A 21,805-nucleotide genomic window follows, 5' to 3' on the forward strand; every position below is an offset into this window, starting at 1 on the left:
TGTCATGTAGTATAATTATCCCCATTTTCCAGATGAGGAAACTGAGGTTCAGAGAGGTAAAGAAATCAAGTCAGTGGCAGAACCAGGACTAGAACCTCCGCTTCCCAAGTACCAGCGTTCCTTTTGTGACCCCTTCGGTTTGTTCACATGCACTCCTCTCCCCTACAGATCACTGCTCCCTGGGCCCTAGGCCCTTCTGCTGCAGCCCCTGCCTGGGCCATGTCTTCCTCAGATGAAGAAACGCTCAGTGAGCGGTCATGCCGGAGCGAGCGGTCATGTCGGAGCGAGCGGTCTTACAGGAGTGAGCGGTCAGGGAGCCTGTCTCCCTGTCCCCCGGGGGACACCTTACCCTGGAACCTGCCACTGCATGAACAGAAAAAGCGGAAAAGCCAGGACTCGGTGCTGGATCCTGCGGAGCGTGCTGTGGTCAGAGTCGCTGGTAAGGAGACCCCGAGGGAGCTGGAGACCAAGGGTGTGCTGGATGGGGGTGGGGGTGTGGAGGGGCCCTCCCCGGGCTCTCTGACAGCTGGAGTCCAATTTGGTATTATTACTGCTGGAAAGATGATGAAAAGACATTAAAGAAAAATTTGGAAGAGGAAAGTCTGCCACTTCTAATGCCTGTGTGCTAAAGGCAGCCCCGTTTTCCTTTTTTTATCTTCTTCCCTGTCTTTGTCCACATGCAGTTATATTTTCCGTGTAGTCGCCTTCATGGCTCATGTACCATTCTGGATCTGACTTTTTTCACTTAACAACTCCTACATCGAAGATTTTCCATGTTACATCTTAGGCTTTACAGTTACCATTTTTAAAGGCTGTGTAATATTTCATGATTTAAAAAATCCTACTCATTTTTCACTTTTTTTTTTTTTTTGCCACAATGGACAATGCTGCAGCGAACATCTTTATGAATAACAATACTTGACTTCCACTGAGTTATTTCCTTGGAATAAAGCCCTTGGAGAAGGCAGTTTCACGCACATTGCCTTCTAAAAATGTGGTCCGTGTTTCCCCTTTCTGCAGGGCAAGGGCTGGGGCTGCTGCCCCTTGGCCAAGAAGCAGAGCAGTGCAGTGCAGCGGTCACAAGCCCGGACTTTGGAGTCAGAGAGGGGAGGTGCTGGATTGTGGCCCTGCCACCGACCAGCTGTGTGATTGTGGGCAAGTCTCTCGCCCTGCCTAAGCTTCACCTTCCTCATCTTGAGAATACTTCCTGTGCAGGGCTGTTTTGAGGATTAGATGAGATAATGTATGTAAAGCTCTTCGCACGGCTCTTGGCTCTGTAAGGGGGAAGTGCTCTCTCTGCTGCTTCCACCAGAGGCATCCAGAGCTGCCTCCGTGGGTTGTGTTCGGCATCTCAGCAGGTGCTGGTGCCAGGGTGCAGACAGAAAGACAGACAAAGCAGTGCCTGTAGTGAATTCAGTGACATCACCCACTTGCAGTCCATCACCAAGGCCTGTCCTGCTACCTCCTTTGTGTCCCTCAAACAAGGCACCCTGCCTGCCTCCACTTTGTCATCTCTCACCTGGACCTTCCAACCTCCATCCGATAGTTCTCTTCCTTCCGGTCTTGCCCCACTTCCTCCACATGACTGACAGAGTATTTTGTTCAAAAATGCATACCTGATCCTGTTACTCAGCTGCTTGCACACCTGCTTTGGCTTTTCATCCCTGTGGAATAAAGGCTGTGGCATAAACACCCATGAAAATCAGCCCTACTTCCAGGCACCCTGCCACATTGAGCTGTACCTCAGCTCCCACAGGCATGCCTCCTGCAGGATCAGGCCTCCATGCCTGAACTTTCTTCTCTGCGAGGTGCCGGGAGCCCCTCCTCCTGTTGTAAGGGCCGCCTCCCCTCTCCCTATTACCCCCTGAGGTATCCAGGGCTCCCTCCTCCGCTCTCATTTCATACTTTTCTCTCCTCTGTTCCCTGGTACAGCATAGCAGTCATCCCACGGGGGTGCCCCTCACTCCCTTAGGACTATAAGCAATTCCAGACCATGTCTTGTTTATGTTTTTACCCCCAGCTCCTTTCCCAGGGCCTTGTGCATGTTGGAGATCAACCAGTATTGAATGAATGAATGCAAGGAGTGCTTAGAGGACAATATGTGACCGATTGTGATCCAGGAACAGGCAGTGGGCTGTAGTGGAAAGCTAGGCGGGGAGAGGGCTATGTGGGCTCAAGTAATCAGGAAAGGATTTGAGAGGGGGTGAGCTTCAAGGGAGGAGACCTGGAAGACAGGCTGGAGAGCTTGAATCCCTTCTGTGGGCAATAGGAAGCCCTTGAGGAAGGACTCTTTAGTCCTTCTCGAGGCCTTTGGGCCTATGGCATCAGGCAGTCAATAGAGTTTCAGAGCTGTCCCTACGATGCAGGAAGGGCTTTATTTGTCTCCAGCCTTGAAGGGTCCCCACTGAGGGGCCTCTGGACACACAAACCCCTCATTCTCCTGAAGGCACCAGAGTGGAGGCCTCCTTCTCCCTTCCTCACACCCTGCAGCCCCATCCTCCATCACACATGAACACAGCAGGCCTTCCGTATCCATAGGTGTGGAACCCGCAGATATGGAGGATCAATTGTATTACATCAATTTGTATATAAGGGACTTGAGCATCCGTGGATTTTGGTATCTGCTGGGGTTCTGGAACCAATCCCCCCCCCACATACCGAGGGATGACTGTACTTACAGATCCCTTTGTGATGAATTCCCCTTCCAGTCTTCTCTGAAGAACCCCAAGGGATGATTTGCCTGCTGTTTAACATTCCGAGTCTAGAACAGAAATGGAGTGGACCCAAGGGGGCTCAATCCCTCAGAACGCTGCTGGGTCCACTGAGCAAAGGGATGGGGGGTTGCTGTTCTGTTTCCGGCATCCGTGGCTGATCTTCTTTACGTCCTAACACTGCCACATAACTGTCCTGAGAAGGGGGCTGGGCCAGTGAGGCTGAAAACGGGGAGACTGCCATGGTTAAAAATAACTTGTGCGCGGCAGTTGGGCGTGTTTCGTTAGCAGGAGAGAAGAGAGGCAGCAGAGAAGAGGCGGGACCGCTACTTCAGGGCCTGGCTGAGATCTTCCTGTGATTTAGAACATCATGGGGGTTCTACCAGAGTAATTAAAAAGGCAGCCTTCCTCCTTTGGGGATTGCTTCCTGTGAGGTGCAGGAAGGGCACGTCTGGGAGTCCCTATGTGCGCTGAAGCTCTCTGAAGTTAGAACTTACATTCTGGGAGGAAATGAAGTCAGTCTCATCCTGGAAGCCAGCTGTGGCCTGTGCAGTTTTCTCCTCCCCATGGGCCTGGGTTCTGAAGCCAAGCAGGGGTGTCTGAATCAGTCTCACCAATTACACAGACCGCCCCCTTCCCTGGCCCCATTTGGTGTCCTGCGCTGGTCTCAGGGCCTCCCCTATGCTGGAGAGGCTGGATGGGGGACCCCTGCTGATCACACGTGTCAGATGGAGAGGCATGTCAGGGCGGGGAAAACTGCGGATCTCAGTCTACAAAGTCAGAACAGGTTCTAGGGGCCCCACGCATGATGTAACCCTATTCTTCCCATCCTTATCCTTTCCCTCCATTTTTTCTTTCTCTCGTCCTTGCTAGTCCTGTTCTCAACTCCTTAAGCCCGGCCACATTGAGGTGGAATAATAGTCATTAATGAGAAAACCTTGTTTCTGTTGATCACAGATATTTCACAGTGACAGTGCGTTAGGTGGGACACGTGTTATGATCTGAGGCCCAAAGGGTTTAAGGGACTTGCCTATAGTCATACAGGACCAGTAGACCCAGATCTTCTAACTCTGGGTACATTGCGATTTCCATTCCCTTAGGCAATACCTGGCAACCAGGCCAGCCGGAAACTTCTGCAGGAGACAATCTAAATAGCTGCCTTGGTCTCCAGACTCACCAGAGAGTCATTCTGGTCACTTCTGGGAGAGGCCTCAGGATCCGACCTATAGAGAAAAGCAGAGACAAAGATCTAGTAAACTGACTCTTCGAAGCCCTTTAGCTCTCTGTTATTGAATAGCAATGGAAATATCCTTATTCATTGGTGGGGTGGTGGGGTGATAGGAAGCGGGGAGCTGAGGAGGGTACTTGAGCAAGGAACACAACCCCATAGCGTAGAACAGGGGGGGAGGAGAGAAGGCTGTATCCCTTGGGGCTTATGAGGAGTGGGGGGAAAAAACAAGAGTGCGGGACCATGTCACATGGTTGTACACTGCACGACTCTAGGGGGCACCATGCATACTTTTGTCATTGTAGGTTTGTATTGTGGCAAATTTCCTGCAGATGGCAGTAAAGTGTCTGGAGGAAGGGACCCTGTTTTGGCAGGGCTGGGTGCAGGAAGGATTCTTTATCTACCTATCAATCAGGTATTCAACCATCTTAACATCACATATTCAAGACCCTCCCTGTTCTTGGCATTTATACTTAAGGATGACTGAAGATGTGATCCCTTCTTCATGAAACTCAGTCTAGTTAAGAGGACAGAAGGGACAGAATAATTACATTCCTGTATGTATTGTGAAAGAAGAGAGCACAGGGACTCAGGGCTAAGGACTGGCCTCCCGGTGAACCAGTAGAAATCTATAGGATTTGTTTTTGGGAACCTCGCAGCAGGTGCTGGTGAAGTCATCATCCTCAACATTTGCTTCAACGTGGTCTCCTCCAGGAAGCCTTCCCTGATCTCTCCAGTCAGACAGCAATCGTATCTCTACCCAGCCCTTGTTTCAGCTGGCCTTATATTAAAGTTCATTGTTTCCACGTATGTTTCCCCCTCCAGATCTCGCTGGTGAGAGCTCGCTGTAGTCAGGAGGCCCATCTCATCCTTCATGGTGTTGCCCCAGGATCTCACTCTGAAAGCGTGGGCTCTAGAAGCTAGAGGCTCAGGGAGGGCTGTGAAATGCAGCTCGGATGCTGGTGTTTGCTCCTGCTTTCAGAGCCTAAGCTCAGCTGCTGGAGTCACTCAAGGGCTCACTCCTGGGGAGATAGCCTTAAGAGCTTGTGCCTGGTCAGAGGAAGAAGCCTAATCCTCTGTGCCCATCTCTCCTCCAGGATGGAAGCTCTCAGAAGGCGCCTCTCTGCTTGTTCATTCATTCATTCATTCAGCTTAAAAAGTGGGTTTAGCCCCAGCTATGTGCCAGACACTGTGAAGACAAGTGGATCTGGTGTCAGAAAACTTGGGCAAATGACTTCACTTCTTAGGGCTTCGGTTTCCTTATCTGTAAAGGGGAGATAATGACATCTGCTTCGAATGATCATTGGATGAAAGTCAGAACATACTAGACAAACATGGGTTAACATGTCTATTACTGCACTTAGTGTGTCATTCTTTGTATCTTCCCTGGGCAACTAGAAGAGGCAGTGGGGACTCCAGGAAGCCAGTAGTTTCCTAGGTGAGCGAGGAAGTGGCCCCAGGCCTCTTAGTCCTGTCCCTTTCTTTTGTTCACTCCAGGGCTTTGTCAGAGAGCAGATGGAAGTGTGAGTGTGTGTGTGTGTGTGTGTGTGTGTGTGTGTTTCTGGCCAAGCCATTATGGGAAAAAGGGGATGCAGGGGTGGAAAATGGAGCCCTAAAAGCAATTCTATTGGGAATCCCTACTCCTGAGCCCAAGGCTCCTCCTCCTTTCTAGCTTCTCTACTTCTTCCTGGCAATATCCTCAGAGTCCCTGACCCTGTCCTGGAGCTCCGTTTCCGTAGCAGGAGAGATGAACAGGAGAGAGCCCCTGAAAGTGGGGCAGAATGGATTGCAGCTACACACCACCGGCTCAGCTCCAGCTCTTTGAAAGTAAATGTGGGTCACATTAGCTGCAGGGATGGAAAATGACCACGTGGGCAGAATTCTGTGCAGGCAGCAGAAAAGACAGCCAAGCTATCCTTTTTCTGAGGCTCAGGGTCCCTGTGGGACCGCAGCTAGTCAGGGAAGGTGGTTGTCACATTGCAAGGTGCCGTCTTTATGCCACTGGATTCCCATCATGCTTTTCTAGTGACTTCCCCGGTGACACAAAGACAGGTTTGGAATGTCAGCCTGACTCACGCCTTTCTGTTCTGGAGCAGCCTAGGACCGAGGTTAGGAATGCGGGGGAAGAATGGGTTAATTTGGGGGCTGTGGAAAGCTGTCATCTGTGGGGTTAGAGACTTGATGCCTCCAGAGGCGCTGACAGTGCAGCAGGATCTGGGGCTGCACTTGTCTTTTATTCCAGCAGTCCTCCTCCTGGGGAAAGGTCTGTGAACACACCTGGGTGTGAGTGTTAAGAACCCATCATCACCAAAGTGCTATCCTGAGCCTGGCCAGTTGCTGTGGCTAGGACCTGGTGTGATTTGGCCCCGGTCTGCCTGTTGCCACCTGTCGGGTAGAAGCCAGCCAGCTTCCTGGCTCTGCCTTGGCTCTCCTGCGGAAGCAGAACTGGTGTCCCTGGCTCGAATCTCCGCCCCGACTCAGGCTGCTGCTGCAGAGAAGGTCTGGAAGCCCCTGTAACTTGAAGAGTGATTACGGGCTGAAGTTTCTGTTCTCAGCTGTGTCCCACCCCTACCCCAGAAGGTACCAGGCTTTTGCCTTGTGGTCAAGGGGAGGATTCTGCCTGGAGCCTCAGTGGGTGTGTCTCTAGGCATCCTCTTCCCTTCTCATTCCCTCTTAAATCTTCCATTCATTCACTCCAGGGAATGGCTTTGGGAGTCAGCTGGAGTGCCTGTTCCATCACTTCATCAGTTGGGTGACCCTGAGAAGTTACTAACCTCACTGAGCCATACTTTCTCACGGGTAAAATGGGGGAGCACGAGTGCCACCGCCAGGTCTTGCAGAGTGGGTTAAATGAGATAGTGGGAGTGAGGGGCCTGGCCCATGCCTGCTATGCAGTCAGACTTGATACGTGTTAGCTCTTCTCATTAATGTCATTCATTCACTCATACACTTGTTCACTAATTCATGACCGCATTGATTCATTTCTTTGCTCATTCACTGATCATGCACATGTTCGTTTAACACATATTCCTAGGACTGCTTTGTGCTAGGCTCAGACTAGGCTTCAGAACGCAGCTCCCACCTGTAAAGGCAGCTAGGATGTGACATGAGCTGCGCACATTGTAAGCCCAGAGTTGTGAGGACGTTCTGAGAGGGAAGGGCTTCCTCCTACTTCTGCCCTGCCTCCTAGCTTAGAGCAATGATGGCATTTGATCTGGGACTTGGAAAAGAAATAGGAATTTGCCAGGACAGTCTGAAAAGAAAGGGCATGTCCCTGTTGCTTGTTTCTATTCTTGCTCTCCTTTCTTTGGCCTCAATAGAAAGGAAAGAGGGAAATGAAGAGAGAACAGCTGGTGGGAGTTAGGAGTTAAAGAATCCAGAGGTGAGTCTGGGGAGTTGAACTCTGGACTCAGTCCAGGAGCTCCTGAGAGCTGATGCCAGCTGGGATCCCCTAGTAAATAGTAGTTGGAAAAGCTCCTGTGTATTGAGTCTGAGATGTGTGCCAGGCATTTTCCATATATCGTTGAAAACTCATGGAACCTTGGGAAGTAGGTGCTCTTCTCCCTGTTTACAGAGAGGAAAGTTAAGGAACTTGTTTGAGCTCATACACTTGGCCAGTAGTGGAGCTGGGATGCAGCACTGCTGAATGTGCACAGCGTCCCCTGAAACACAACACGGGCATGTGCCCTTTGGAATTGTTCATTGCTGGGGTTCAGGTTGGCCTGACTCCAAGTTCCCAGCTTTCTTCAGAACCACTTTAAACGTGTACTAAAGTAGTGAGGATACAGTGAACCCCTATCAGTCATCCAGATTCAAGAGTTATCCATTCATGGCTAGTCTTATTTCATACACACACCCCAATTCTGCCTCCCCAGTTACATAGGTGGAAGTTCCAGAAATCACATACTTGCACCTCCCACACTTTTAAACTCTGATATTATATCGCCTTTCCCCCAGTTTATCTGCTCAGTAGTTCTATCTGAAGTCTGGTCAAGTTCCACTGAAGCATTTCGCAGAAATATCAGGAGGGATCCTGCCTCCTGGCCCAGGGGTGTTTCAGTGTCGCTTGTCTGATCCTCCGTTCCTTCCAGCTTGAGGTTCATGCCCTACTCCCAGAAACACAGAGCTAGGCTGGAGCATACCTGGTTCTGGGAGTGAACTTGGTTTCTGAGGAATGTGTCTGTCTGTTTTGCCTAAAACACTTCAAATCCGCAGACCCTGGGTTTGAATCAGCGCCCTGCCAATGTACTTGAGGAAAGTACCCCTAACCTAGATTTTGAGGATTCTGTCTTGAGAGACTGAAGTTGAGATGCAGTAGGAGTGAAGTCTTTTAAATCATAGAGGGAAGGAATTTTGTTCTTGTGGGAGGGGCCTATGCCCCAGGCCTGCCCTGTTGTTGGTGAACTGTTCCTGAGGGAGTACTGGTTGGGGAGATGTTGTGTTAACTGGAGGGAGCTTCGTAGGTCACGAGCCACAGCTCCTAATCTGGGGAAGCTCCCAATTCCCCAAAGGGTACAGACTGCCCATGGCCCTGTTTGGTAGGAACTCGGGAGGCCCCACACAGGATGAGGCCCTCCCCTGCCCCGGAGCAGGAAGGGAGGTTGGGTGCGGTCGAGCAAATAGGGCTCAGGTTGGCCTGATTCCTTAAAAAGGGAAAATGGAGCAGTTATATTCACAGAGACTGGGAGATAGGCGAGGGGCCAGTACCTTTTCCAGCTACTATTGATATGTTCCAAATGCTGGGCTTTGTGCTTAGGATCTTACATGCTATGTTTGACCTAATCCTCAAAATAACTTTAGGAGGCCGACGTGCTGGAGTAGAGGAAACAGAAAGCCAGAGTGTTGGGTAACTTGCTCAAGGTCTCCCTGCCAGTGAGGGGACCAAGCTGGGAATGGCACTAGCTCTGCCTAGGGCAACCCACTGCCTTCCCCATTACAAGGAACAGTGGTTTAATGACAGCTAACATCTGTGTGCCACTTCAGGGTTCACAGAGTGCCTTAACACCCATTATCTCCACTGAGCCTCGGGAAGCCGAGGGCGGGCAAGGTGTTCCACGCCCCTTTGGGACAGCTGCCTATCAGGGGTCCAGCTTCTGCTCATTTCCCCCAGTAAAGAGGGAAGATTCTTTGGCATTGGCTCTGACAAGCCAGGGGAGAAGGCCCAGGGAGAGGCTGAGGTGGAGAGACTTGGCCAGTTGCTATGGTAACCCAGATGGCTGAGTAACCATTTTGAAGGTTGCTATGGTGACAGGGTGATGGGCTGCCCGGTGGCTGGGATCTTGTCTTCCTGGGTGGCTGGCACCATCCCGGCCTCTTAAATTAGCAGTTTTTCACTTTCTGAACAGAAGAGGGCAGCATGATAGTAGGCAAAGCCTTCCTACCCCAGAGCAGATTTGGGAACTTGAGGCAAAGTTTAGCAAGCGTTTCCAGGGTCTGGGCCGAAAAGGAGCTTTGGCTGGGATTGGCTAAAGCTGGTGTCTAAAAGGATGGTGGGGCTGAACCTGGAGACGGGTCTTCTGAGCCTAGAACTAGATTTTCTCCCAAGAGCTGGCCAAAGGATAGGGCTTGGGGCAGCCCCTTCAGTGTCTGGCTGTCTGGCTCCAGCTACTGTTAGGGCACAGGAGACAGCTAACCCCTTCAAAGAGGAACAGAGAAAACACACACACACACACACACACACACACACACACCCTACTAGCAAAGAATTTATTTATAAAGCATCAATTAACACATGTAAAATAATGCAACATGCGCCAAGCTGAAGAAGTGCTAGGAGTAAACTTTCCAGAGATTGGAAGAGGAGCAGTAACAGGAGAAATGATTTTGCACTTCCCTCTTTCCTCCCTGCACATGAAATGCCGTCAGCTCTTGGCCACTGAGTGGACAGTATGTTGGACTCTGAACTGTCTTGAATCGCAGATCTAGCTCACACCCCCATCTCCATATGTCTTCAGCGAGGCATCCACGCCTTCAGCAAATATTTACTGAACACCCACTAGGTGCAAAGCATTGTGTTAGGCCCTGTGATGAAGAAGGTGAAATAGATACCTGCGCCTCAAAGAACTTATGAACCAGGAGGTTAAGGAGGCAGCGATGCAGACATGCACAGTGCGTGTGGTTGCCCGAGGAATAGGGGAAAGAAAATGCAGTTGGGATTTTGAGGAGAAGAGCCTCTTCTACCTGGATTGACTAAAAATAACTTCAAGTTGTTTCAGGTGAGCTTTCAAGATGGGTAGGGGTTCAGTAGGTGGAGTTGAGGGTGGTGGACATTCCAGGCAAAGGCTCCGAGTTTGATTACAGGGGAAGATGCTGAATGTGAGGGTATAAGGGGAGATCAGACTGTAAAGGAAGGTAGATGTCAAAATATGGAGGACTTTGAATGCCAGGCAGAGATAAGGGAAGCTGTGAGAGAAGCATAGTCTCTTCTTAAAGACGCTAGCCTTCTAGCTAGTCAGAAGCTACGGGCAGCTGAGTATTTTAGGATCATCTGGTTCAGTCGTTCATGCATTTAATCAAAAATTAAAACAAATATTTAATGAGTGCCCTCTATGTGCCAGGTCCTTTGCTCAATGCTAAGGACCCTGTGGTGAACAAGACACACAGCAGCCGCAGCCCTCAGGGAGCTTAGTGATTTAGTAAGGATGAAAGACACTGAACCTGTAACAAACCAAATAACTTTGGCTATTACCAAAGGGGAGTAGAGAGGCAGGAGGGCCTACTAATCTGGGGGATGAAGGCAGGCTTCCCTGCGGGATTTTCAGCAGAGGCCTGAGTAGGAGTGAGCCAGGCCCAAAGAGGAGAGCAGTGAAGGGTTCTGGCCTGGGAGAAAAGCAGGTGGGAAGGCCCTGAGGCGAGGGAGTCCCTTGGAGGAGCTGAAAGAAGTTGAGCTTCAGGGAGAGAGGCACCTGGTGAGGCTTAAGTGGGGGAGGACACTCAGAGAGAAAGAGCTTTATTTACTTGCACTACCCCTTCCCCCCACTAGATGCCCTTCTGAGTACACCCTGCCTCCTTCAGCTTACCCCCATTGCAGCCTCTTTAGAAATGCAACAGCATTCTCACCATTGAAGCGAAGGAAAATCATAGACCAAAAGGAGAAAGCCTCAGAGCTGTCCCAGTTGTGTGGTCTGGCTATAAATTTAGACTGTTGCTTGGAAAAACCCAAAAACCTCCCCTTCCTATGCTTCCTTCTTCCCATCCCCCCCCAGCAGCCGCTTTGTTCCTCTATCCTTGTAAAATTTTCTCTATATAAAACAGGAACATCAGCCAAACATGTGGACTTCCCCCTTCCTATTCATTAGAAGAATGCATTACTTCGAAATCTCTTAGGAGCATTTAAATGCAAATCTTGTCAAGAAAGCTACTTGAGTCTGAGAAGCCCTTCTAGCCACAACCCAAACCAGAACTTTCTTCCTTGATTACCATGCTTCTTAATGGTAATCTCAACCCCTTGCCCTCTCCCCCAAATCGCCCCCAGGCCTTCAACAAAGCCTGGTTCCCAGAACAGACTGTTACTCCCTTCCTGCCCTAGTCTTTGCTCACCTTTGGCAAACCTCACTCACAATTCTTGAGGAACCTGCTAAGTGGTGAATGTAGCAGCTCCAGGAAGGGATGGAGGGACTTTCCTATTTACTGTGATGAAAATGAGGAGGCAAATGTCTGTTTGGGGGCGAGGGTGGAGGTGTGTGCCTGTGTCTGGGACTTCCTAGCCCCACTGGTATAAAATAATATAGGAAATGCCGATGACTCAGCACTGATACAGTCAAGATCCTCAGAGTTAGCATTTCTGTATTCTCTGCTGTTTATGAAAAATGTGCTTATGCCATCAATCACCGACTCCTTCATTCTGCATTTTCTACTAAAAGCTTCTTATTTATTTTAAAAAGAATAAACCTCAAGCTTCTTCTTTTCCTTTTCTTAAACTGAGCTCATTAGCCACTGATGCCAAACTGCAAACTAGCTTTTTTTGAGCACACAGGACTAAACTGGAAGGAAATGAGCATTTGCCCAAGGATCCTCCCTGTCCGTCCTCTTTCAGGCCTTTCCCTGTATGGTCTCTATGCCTAGAACTTGGGCAGGCCAGCAAAACTTGATGGAAAAAGATATGATTAATGACTTGCTCACCCCATTTCTGATCATGGTATGATGTGGAAACAACCGTCGTGCGCCTATTAGTGAAAAGCATCATCTCTTTTTGTTTAAAGTTTTGGCTGCGTTGGGTCTTCGTTGTGGTGCGCAGGCTTCTCATTGTGGTGACTTCTTGCGGAGCACGGGCTCTAGGTACGCGGGCTTCAGTAGTTGTGGCACGTGGGCTCAGTAGTTGTGGCACGTGGGCTCAGTAGTTGTGGCACGTGGGCTCAGTAGTTGTGGCACGTGGGCTCAGTAGTTGTGGCACGTGGGCTCAGTAGTTGTGGCACGTGGGCTCAGTAGTTGTGGCTTGCGGGCTCTAGAGCGCACGCTCAGTAGTTGTGGCGCACGGGCTTAGTTGCTCCATGGCATGTGGGATCTTCCCGGACCAGGGCTTGAACCCGTGTCCCTTACATTGGCAGGCGGATTCTTAACCACTGCGCCACCAGGGAAGCCCTATCATCTCTTCTTGTTATTAATGTGCTTTCTGAGCATTGACCAAATACTTGGCACTACTCATAGCGTACTGAGATGCAGGCCTTGCCCTGGGGATGAGAAGCTTCTCTTAAAAATCTCAGAATGGGAACTGAAGTGGAAGCCTGAGTCCCAGTTTTGTCTGCTCAGTGTCACATGAATTCTCCTTTTACTTGCTAGCGTGCTGTTACTATGAGATCAGCCAGCCTAGCTTTTAACCCAGAACCACTTTTCCACCTGCTCCCCCCATCCCCCAAATCAACAGGCTTGTTGAGGCTGGGGAGGGTAATGGCTGGATGGGGGTAGATGTGGGCAAAAAATCACCTGCATTTACCTGAGTTCCTCGTTCACTGCTCTTGGCCCCAATGCAGTCTGTGAATATTGGGTCTGAAGGATACACAACTGAATGCAGGATCAGAGGATACTGGGAACTCCCTTCTCAAAATTGTCTCCAGTACATCCCTACCCATATTTACCAGCGTCCTTTCTTCATTCTTTCCTTTTCCCTGATGACGGAGAATAATTGGCTTCCCTTTTTCTTCCCTGAGCAGCTATGCTCCAGAATTCTTTTCTTTGTTCCATAGCAGTCCTGATTCAGTCTCAGGTTCCCATATTTCTCCCTTTTGATCTAAGCCTTTCTGTGCCTGAGGCTGTCACAGTATAATAATCCTGTTGCATCTTTTCCCCATAGATGTGTGTCCTCCTGTCTCTCCACTTATTCACCCCACGGTGCAGTCAGAATCCTGTTTTCATTCCCTCAGTTGTCATTTCTCAGGCTCTGGCCCCTCGTTCTGGGCCTGGTTACTTCATGGTGCTGGGTAGGCTCTCTGATTTCGAGTTCAGTTTCTTCCGTTTCTGGAAAACCCTTTGTTCCTGGGATTCTTTGTGGTCTGAGTGTTCCCTTGGCCTTACCCGGCAGCCCGTCTGGATCTTGCCCCGGCCTCATTCGGACCGCGTCTGGCCCTGCGATCTATCTAGGTCTTTGGCTCGCTCCCTTCCGTTCAGTGTCTCTGGGTTCTTCTCCAGCCGCCGCACAGGCCCAGCTCGGTTTCTCTCTAGCCAGCGGGCTCCCTCCTTTGTCCCGGCTCCGGGTGTGGGTCCGCCCCGAGCGGGGCAGCCCTCCCGCCCCGCGGAGTGGGCCTCGGCCTCTCGCGGCCTCTGCGGCCGGCCAGGCCTTTCATCCCGACGCGCCAGGGGCCTCCCACCCAGCGGGGCTCCGGCGGAACGCCCCCGTGGGGGCTGGCCTCCCGGCCCCCAACCCCGGCCCCCTCCCCTGCCCGGCCGCGCGGAGGTCCACAGCCCCCGGTGTGTGTGTGTGGTGGCGGGGGGTGGACCTGGGGGGGGGGGACCTGGGTGGGCCGCCCCGGGGCCGAGGACGCTCCGGGCCGCGGAGGCGGCGGGAAGAGGGGCGGGGAGCGGGCCGGGCCTGGCGCTCCTGACGGGAGGAGCCGCTGCCGCCGCCGCGGGCGGGGTGGGCTGAGGGAGGAGCGGAGCCGAGGGGTGGGGAGGCGGAAACGCCAGCGGGATCGGCGGCGGAGCGCGAGCGGGCTGAGGAGCGGAGAGCGAGCGGCAGGCCGGCAGGGCAGGCGCGGAGCGGAGAGCCGAGAGCCAGGGCGCCGCCGCCGCCGTCCCGGGCCGCACAAAGGGCCGAGGCTGGGGCCGTCGCCTCAGCGCGCGGACCTGCAAGCGGCGCCCGCCGGGGCCCCGGGAGAGCGCGGCGCGGGCGGCCATGGCCGGCTACGTGCCGGGTCAGCAGCCGGCCAACCGCAGCCAGGAGAAGGAGTTCGTGCAGGCGTACGAGGATGTGCTGGAGCGCTACAAAGGTGCGGCGGCGGGCGGGCGGCCCGGGGACTGGCCGGAGCCGGGGCCCGCGGCAGGTGGGGCGGCGGGCGGGGTGGCGCCCTCCGGCGCTGGGGCCGGGCCGGAGCCGCCGGGGGCCGGGACAGGCTCGTTTCCAGAGTTGAGATGAGCCTCCGAGCCCTCTCCCACCTGGGACGGCGCCTTCACAGCACTAGTTACATTCTAGTGCCCTGTTATCTGGCCCCCGCTGGAAGGAGGCGAGGCCGGGCGCTGTTTCGGAGACCTAACGCGGCGGGGAGTGCGGGGAGGGGGAGGAGAGGAGGAGGAGCTGGGGCGGGAGAAGCCTCCCGTTCCTGGAGAGGCTCGGACCTCCGCGTGCCCGCCGAGGGTCCCTCGTCCCCTTTTGTCTCCCTCGGCCTCCGCTCAGTCGCGTGGCAGCCGAGGTTGTGAACCACCTTGGTGACTTGGGGGTCGGGGGGGCAGCGGTCGAGCGTCGGCCGGGGTCGGTGAATGTGCAGTTTTGGTGGCGAGGCCTCCTCCCACCCCCAGCCCCTGGGCTTCCAGCCTGATCGAGGCAGGGGTCTATGCTCCCCCCTCCCCGCCCCCCCAAAGATTTGTCTTGGAGCTCGGATTTCCGCCCCTGGAAGCTCTTTTGCTAAGCACTTCTGCAAGTTAATGCCTTATCCAAAGCCCGGGTATCTGCAGAGAAAGTTTTGACAGGCCCAGAGTCTCGGTGGACCGCATTTCCCTAACTGCTGTAGGTGCCCCTTAGTGGAAGCCAGGGATGCGTGGCCTTAGGAGGCCCCTGCTTTGATCTTTAACATCCAGTTCTGGGGTTTTGCTTCGTGTGGTAGTTGTGCTTTCCACAGACATGGAGATTTTCCCAGAAACTACATAGGCAGCACTTTCTCCTATTTTATTCAGCTGGGGCCCTTGTGACTGGGCCTTTAGTTTCTTTTCATCTGAAGGAGAGGAAACTTCAGCCCTTCTGACCGAGTCCAGCATACTTGCTTACGGCAGCTACTCAGTGAAGGGAAACTAATGAAGAAGCTGTAAAACGTTTTTTTTTTTTCTCTCATGCCTTTAGAGTTCTGCTTGGGAATGCAGCAGAGAGAGAGGGAGGGAGGGAGGGAGGGAGAGAGAGAGAGAGAGAGAGAGAGAGGTAAAATGCTGAAATGGACCTGCTTGGGAGTTCTACTTGTTCTCTTCTGCATTAGCCCCTGTAAGCTGTCCAGGTTTTCCTGCCTGCAGCAAGTTTTCTGTCACCCCTCTGTGGTCTTTCTTTTAAGAAATGTGGTTCATTTCAGAGCACAAAGAGGTTAGATTGTGCTGCTGAACTTCATTGAAAAAAAATACTACTAAGTGGCTGGTTTCCTTTGCAGGCTTTTGAGCAACTTTGCATTCTTCAGAGGGACGACCCTCTGAGCCTGTCTCGGCTGTTACAGCTTTAAAAACCAGCAGAATTAAAACAAAAGTAGGTGAAGAAATCCCAGTACCTCAATGAATCATATTGCTGGTGGCCTCCAGCTGAAAGGAAGTTGAATTGCTGCCATATGAAACTAGGAAAGAAGGGGGAAGCAGAGCGTATTCCAGGAGAGGCTCCTGTGTCCAGTCCTTTTAGCTGTCTCTCTCAGTTTGGCCTTCCTCTGAAGGACTTTGATCAGGTGTATAGGAATTTGGTCCTTCCCAGTCACAGATCTCTCTCTTGAGGGGAAAAATGAGTCAAAAATGGTTGGCCAGAGTAAATTAACTTGAGCTGTATGAGTCTGTTGTGCAGTCTGCTTTATGATAGGTGTAGAAGAATTTCTCTTCCCCCCACTGCACCATTCTCACTGGGAGGTCAGGGTGGATTAGCACCCTGGCCTTTGTTACTTTGCTGTGTGGAATTTCTGCATTTTCCAGACTTAGAAATTCCCTTACCTTATTGGAGAACTGTTTGCCTAAGCTGGAATCAATAGAGTCAGCTGGGGAGGTAGTTTGTGAGGTTAAAGCCAGGAATTAGATTTGGAGAGACTTGGGGAAAGAGATATTGATGATGATGGGGTCCTAGACAGTCACTGTTTGGCCACTAAATTACTTGGATCTCTCTTTCTGCTGCTATTAATTTGTAGTCACCTCATTTCTACAAATGAAGTAGGATTTTTGTATTCTGAAGGAGAGCTAAAGTTTTCAGCTGCGTAAACTGCCCTGGAAGGGGCAAAGATGAGAAGGGAAGTGATGCATTTGCATTGTGAAGGAAATAGAGCAGTATGTATTGCAGCTGTATTAAGGATGGTTGTCGAGCACTGGTTTTCCAGAATTGTGCTTGGCAACCATTTTCCTGTATGTTGGTCATGAGCATGGTTTTGGCAGGATTAGATGATTTAGCATGGACGTAAACACTCTGTTTTATTTCCTGAATATCCCAAAGCCTCTTTCAGAGCCTGACTGGCCAGCAAACAGGAGGTATTAGGTAATAACTCTGGATCCTAACATTTCAGAGTGGGCAGCACCCTGACAGAGTCAGGGTAGGTTCTTCATTCTTCCAGTCCTCCAACCAACAATTGTTATATATCTGTTAGAGATAACACAGCGTTAGCCACTGGAGATGCCAGAATTATGAATGAGATCTGGATCCTGCCCTTGGTTATTCAATCTAGCACGGGAAAGATATATGCAAAACATGATAAATGCTAGAACAGAGGTGTGGATAAAGTACTATGGAAGCAAGAGGAGGGATGAATACCCTACTTGGGGTTCACTGGGAGATTTGACAAAAGTGGTGACACTTGAGAGAGCCTTTAGGGATGAATGGGATTTAGACTGATGGAGGCCGGTAGGGAGGAGAGAAGGCAGAGGGAATAAATAACACGTGCAAAGGCATGAAGGGATGAACGGTTCGAGGAACAGGAGTAGTTGGATGCGACTGAAGGGCTAGAGTTTTGTGGGAGCAGATGATACTGTAAAGAACTCAGAGTCCAGCTTGTAAAGATTCTTTTGTGGCTTTATTCCGTAGGCACTGGGGGAGTCAGTCATTGAAAGTTAAAAAAAAAAAAAAAAGCAACTATTCGTATGCCAATTTTATTACTTCATAATAGAGGACATACCTGTGCAGCGATTGGAAATATTTACATTGCTATCTGGAGCACCCTTTTCCTTATACCAAAGTGCTTATGAAGCTTGTAATCAGATGGTTGCTTGGTAAACATGAAAACAAAGAAAAGAGGCATGTTTCATCCAGATGATGATATGGGCCCATCACAAAGTTCTCCGCTCTGTAGACTGTGAACACCAACGGAAACTAAGAAAGAACAGTAGTCGAAGAGGTAGGAGGACCCGGATCTGATTCTTTTCTTAGTGTAGAGTCAAACTCTATTCTAGGCCACATATGGACAGAGTTTTAGGTTTTAGGGAGGAGGTTTAAAAACAAACACAATCTGGATTCGAGGTGGTTGGTTAAGCAGCATGGGTAATATGTAAGTTGGTTCAGGAGGAATTATACTTTCTGTTTTCACAAAGCCCTAAAGACTGAAAAGCCTTCACATGCCAGGCTGGACTAGGAATAAAAGAGAACATTCACATTTCAACGTTGGTAACATGGACTGTCTGGTACTTAAAAACTTCAGAATTCTCACTAGGTGCCATGGGTTATATGAAGCTAATTAGGACTGATTTTTGTTTATCATATCATAGAAAAGAACTTAAAAAACTTACCGCACAGAGAGTTAGGAGTGAAGGGTCTACCTACTATTTAATATGTAAAACCAGCAAGGCAGTGTGATATAGTAGAAAGAGACAAGGCTTTGAATTTCTTCAGTCCTACTTTTGCCACTTACCTTCTGCTGTGTGACCTTGGAAAAGTTGCTGAACCTCTGATCTTTGTGTTTCTCATCTGTTAAAATGGGGATGATAATACTAACTCCTTGGGATTCATGAGAATATAAATGAGCTCTTGGCACATATTAGGCCATTAATGTTTAGAAAAACCGTCATGTATATAGTACCTTGTATTTTACAGAGCAGCTTCATATTCATTATCTTATTTGACCTCCATAATATCCTGTAAAGAAAGTGTTATATATACACCTGGGCAAATTTAGGCAGAGACTTAAATTATTGCTCAAGAGCCAGAGGATCCAGGCTCCTAGATGAAGGTTTCCTATTATAATTTCCTATTATAGTTTCCTATTATAGAAGGAAATTTAAAAATCAGAGCAGTGACTTGGTTGATTGTGACAGTGCTTTAGTTGTTAGTATCATTGTATATAAGTATCATTCTTGTTACCAGTTTTTAGCCTCTGAACTACAGTCACACACCTTATGTGGCTTACTGGATCTCTGAACTGTGAAGGATTTCTTTTATTATGGGAGAGGTTTCATGGTATATAAATCACTTTGAAATTTTTATACAAAAGCAGTGTAGTGCAAAGTGATAAAGTTTTGTTAACGCAGTGGTTGGAAAATACAGGCTTAGGATTTGGTATTGTTTAAGCGATACTCTGAAGCAACCTCTTGGTTAAATGTACACTCAGTTTTTAAGTTCCTTTTTAGAACACAGCCCATGGAAATGGAGTGGATCGCTTCTAGACAGAACAATAGACTAATTGCTACTTTTGGACATGAACACTGTTAATTCAGAAAGTGAGTCAAGTCCGTCTGCTGGGAAATCACAAGCTTTGGCCACGTTCATGCTGTTGAAATCATAAAATGTGTGCATGTGCTAACAGTGCTTATGAGAGCTACTGCTTGCTTGGCAGGTGACATCATGAACACCAGGGAAATGCATCAGCTGAGGCCTTATTGTCCTGATACTTTTCAGTGCCAGTTTCAGGTTTTAGAGATCGCAGTAGAGAGAATACTTCAGAGTGCACATCTGGGAACAGGATCAAAGTCACAAGTGAACAATTATGGGTTGCACAATGAGTTGGTAGTGTTTTCTCAATGATCTTGAAAACACTCAGGCCCTCCTTTTACTAAGTAAGGTTGGCCCTTTCAGCTTCTGGTAATTATATGTTGAGCCACGTTGCAGCTAGGTTGTGTGGTGTGCTAAAGCTCCTGCTTCCGCTCTTCATGGTTTTGATTGGAGTTTAAGCCTCTGTTCTCTTGCTTCTGTCAGGGGCATTTACTAATTTCCTGGCTGTAGGAGCCCCTTCAGGCCCATTGGCTTGGTTTGCAGTATCTAAGAATGTTTATTCCAACTTTTTTTGCTACTTCTAATAAAATATTATTTTTCCTTCCAGAGCTCCTCAGTTCCTGGAATAAATTACACTGAATTTCTGATTCTTTGTCTCCAGCTTTTGGGGCCTTCCATAATTTGACTTGTCCTGCATACCTAACTATATCCACTGTGATTGGTTCTCTGCTTCATTTGGGCAGGTCTCAGTAATCCTTCCCCCTGGGTCCTCATACCTGCCTCTGTGTCTTTCTGTTCTCTCTTCCTGGAATGCCCTCTCCCTTTCTCTCTGATTCTTCAAGTCTTATCTCTTTCTTCTTAATTAAAGCTAAGCACGAGCCCTGTGTCCTCCATGCAGCTTTCTTCCATTCCTCTATCAGACATTCATCTCTCCCTTCCCTGATCTCTTAGAATGTCTACCTCATAATTAGTCCTTTAACTATATACTGTTTTGTGTTATTCTTGCATTGCCTCATGTCTGTTAGAATTGTTTCCCTAATGAGGTTTTATACTCTTACATTGTAGGCACTTTTTATACTTCTTTTGCATGTGGTCGATCGGCAGGGAATTTCTCTCAAGAGAAAGGGCAGTCATAGCACTTTTAAGTCATATTTTAAAACTATTTTCATATTGTAAAAGTAGTATGTGTTTAATGTAGAAAATGGTAAAAAAATACAGGACAGTGTATAGAACTTTAGATAATATGCCTTCCGTGTGTGTGTCGGGGGGGGGGGTGGTGGGGAGTGTGGAGAGGCAGGCCAGTTAACAGCTAGATGTGCTTTAGCTGGAGAGAATGCAGCTCTCAAGGATAGGCCCTTTTTAGCCAGCCTGGGATCTGATACCCTTAGCTTGCTTTTGGTTCCATCCATTTGTCTTACATTGTGAGTCTGCTTTCACTGGGCCCAAACACTTATTTTTCTTTCTCTGTTCAAAACTGCTTTCTTCCGCATGACCGTGTGTCAGTCATCAGGGGTGTGTGCCTGTTACCAGGAATGATTCGGGTTGTTGCCTAGGACAAGTTAATTGGTCAGTCAGCGTCTTTCTTTTGGGCAAGGGCTTTGCCAGCTGTACTGCTGGCTTCCCTCTTACCATAGCAAATTTCTCTCATCATTTTTCCTCAGAAATGTAAACACAGTTCCTTTGTGTTGATGAAAAGAACAAGCTTGCTTGAAGTGTCTTTTGGAGTTCAGATGGTTTCAACCCGCAGGAGCATGTTGGATTGAGATATATAGGAAGGGATTTTTTTTTTTTTGGCTGTGTTTTTCAGTTGGTCACTAACAGTGAATAAGCTCACTGCGTACACTGTATTCTACCAGTAGCTATAAGCAGATACTGTGTTGGGGAGTGTGTTAGTGGGGAGGTGGGAGGCACTTAGGAGCATTGAAAAAATATTAAGATTAGGGGTGGAGGGAAAGAAGGTCCTGTGAATGTTCATATGGGGAGCCTGAGTTTTATGCAATGGACAGGATTAACGTAGTGGCTGTGTAAATGATGGATGAGAGCGGAGACTGACTCTCTAGGAGGTCACTGTTGTAATTGAGTCAAGAGGTTAGATTAAGGGTTATTAAAGAGGGAGGGGCATATTTGAGAGACATTTTGGGCAGGTACAGGGACTTAAGTTCAGATACTATACTAACATTGCTAACTCTTTTCTAGAAGATTCTGCCTTAAAAAAAAGAATTAACTACCCCTCACGCCAGGGCTATTCCAAAACAAAATCTTCGTTCTTGTATAAAAATCTTCTTTTAAAGATTTTACTCCATTCTGAACTTGTTAGATAGGGCTGTGCCTTTGAACCTATGACTTGAGGTTGTGTTTCTTGGTCTTTACCTCTCATTTAAACTAACAATGCTGAGTGCCTCAGAATACCTATTCTACCCATTCTCTGGACAACCTTCATTGTATGCTTCTAGGAATACCTGCCAAGAATTGCATAAGAAATCCTATTAAATCCCTTCTAAAATCTTCCATTATATCTTGAAGTGCTAATCTCCCAGGGTGTCGGGGGGCTTGTTTGGAGGATCCATTCATTCGTTTAACTAGTAATCATTTATTGAATGTGTCTACTCTGAACCTGGCAATAGGCAAGGTGCTGAAGGAGCAAAGATACTGTCCTTGCATCTCTGTGACCTAACAGTTTAACAGGGAAAACATTGGTGAACTGACAATTACTGTCCATTGTAGGGAGTGCTATCGAACAGATGAGTCTGGTGCCATGGTAGTGAAGAGGAGTACCCATGACAGCCAGGGTGGGAAAGGGCCAGGGAAGGCATCCAAGAGGAAATGACTGAGCTGTCACCTAAAGAATTCAGAACT

At 49.2% G+C, this 21,805-nt stretch overlaps 1 protein-coding gene across 1 annotated transcript in view; it reads left to right on the forward strand.

Annotated features, from left to right (window-relative positions):
* Nucleotides 1–219: 219 nt before the first annotated feature.
* The window catches only part of MACF1 (microtubule actin crosslinking factor 1), a 341,765-nt gene continuing 320,179 nt past the window's right edge, over nt 220–21,805 (forward strand). The window contains exon 1 of the mRNA XM_065881170.1: nt 220–439. Within this exon, the coding sequence (XP_065737242.1) occupies nt 220–439 (220 nt within the window). The remainder of the gene's footprint in view (nt 440–21,805) is intronic.

The sequence above is a fragment of the Phocoena phocoena genome, chromosome 1, assembly GCF_963924675.1.
Source record: "Phocoena phocoena chromosome 1, mPhoPho1.1, whole genome shotgun sequence".
NCBI lineage: Eukaryota > Metazoa > Chordata > Mammalia > Artiodactyla > Phocoenidae > Phocoena > Phocoena phocoena.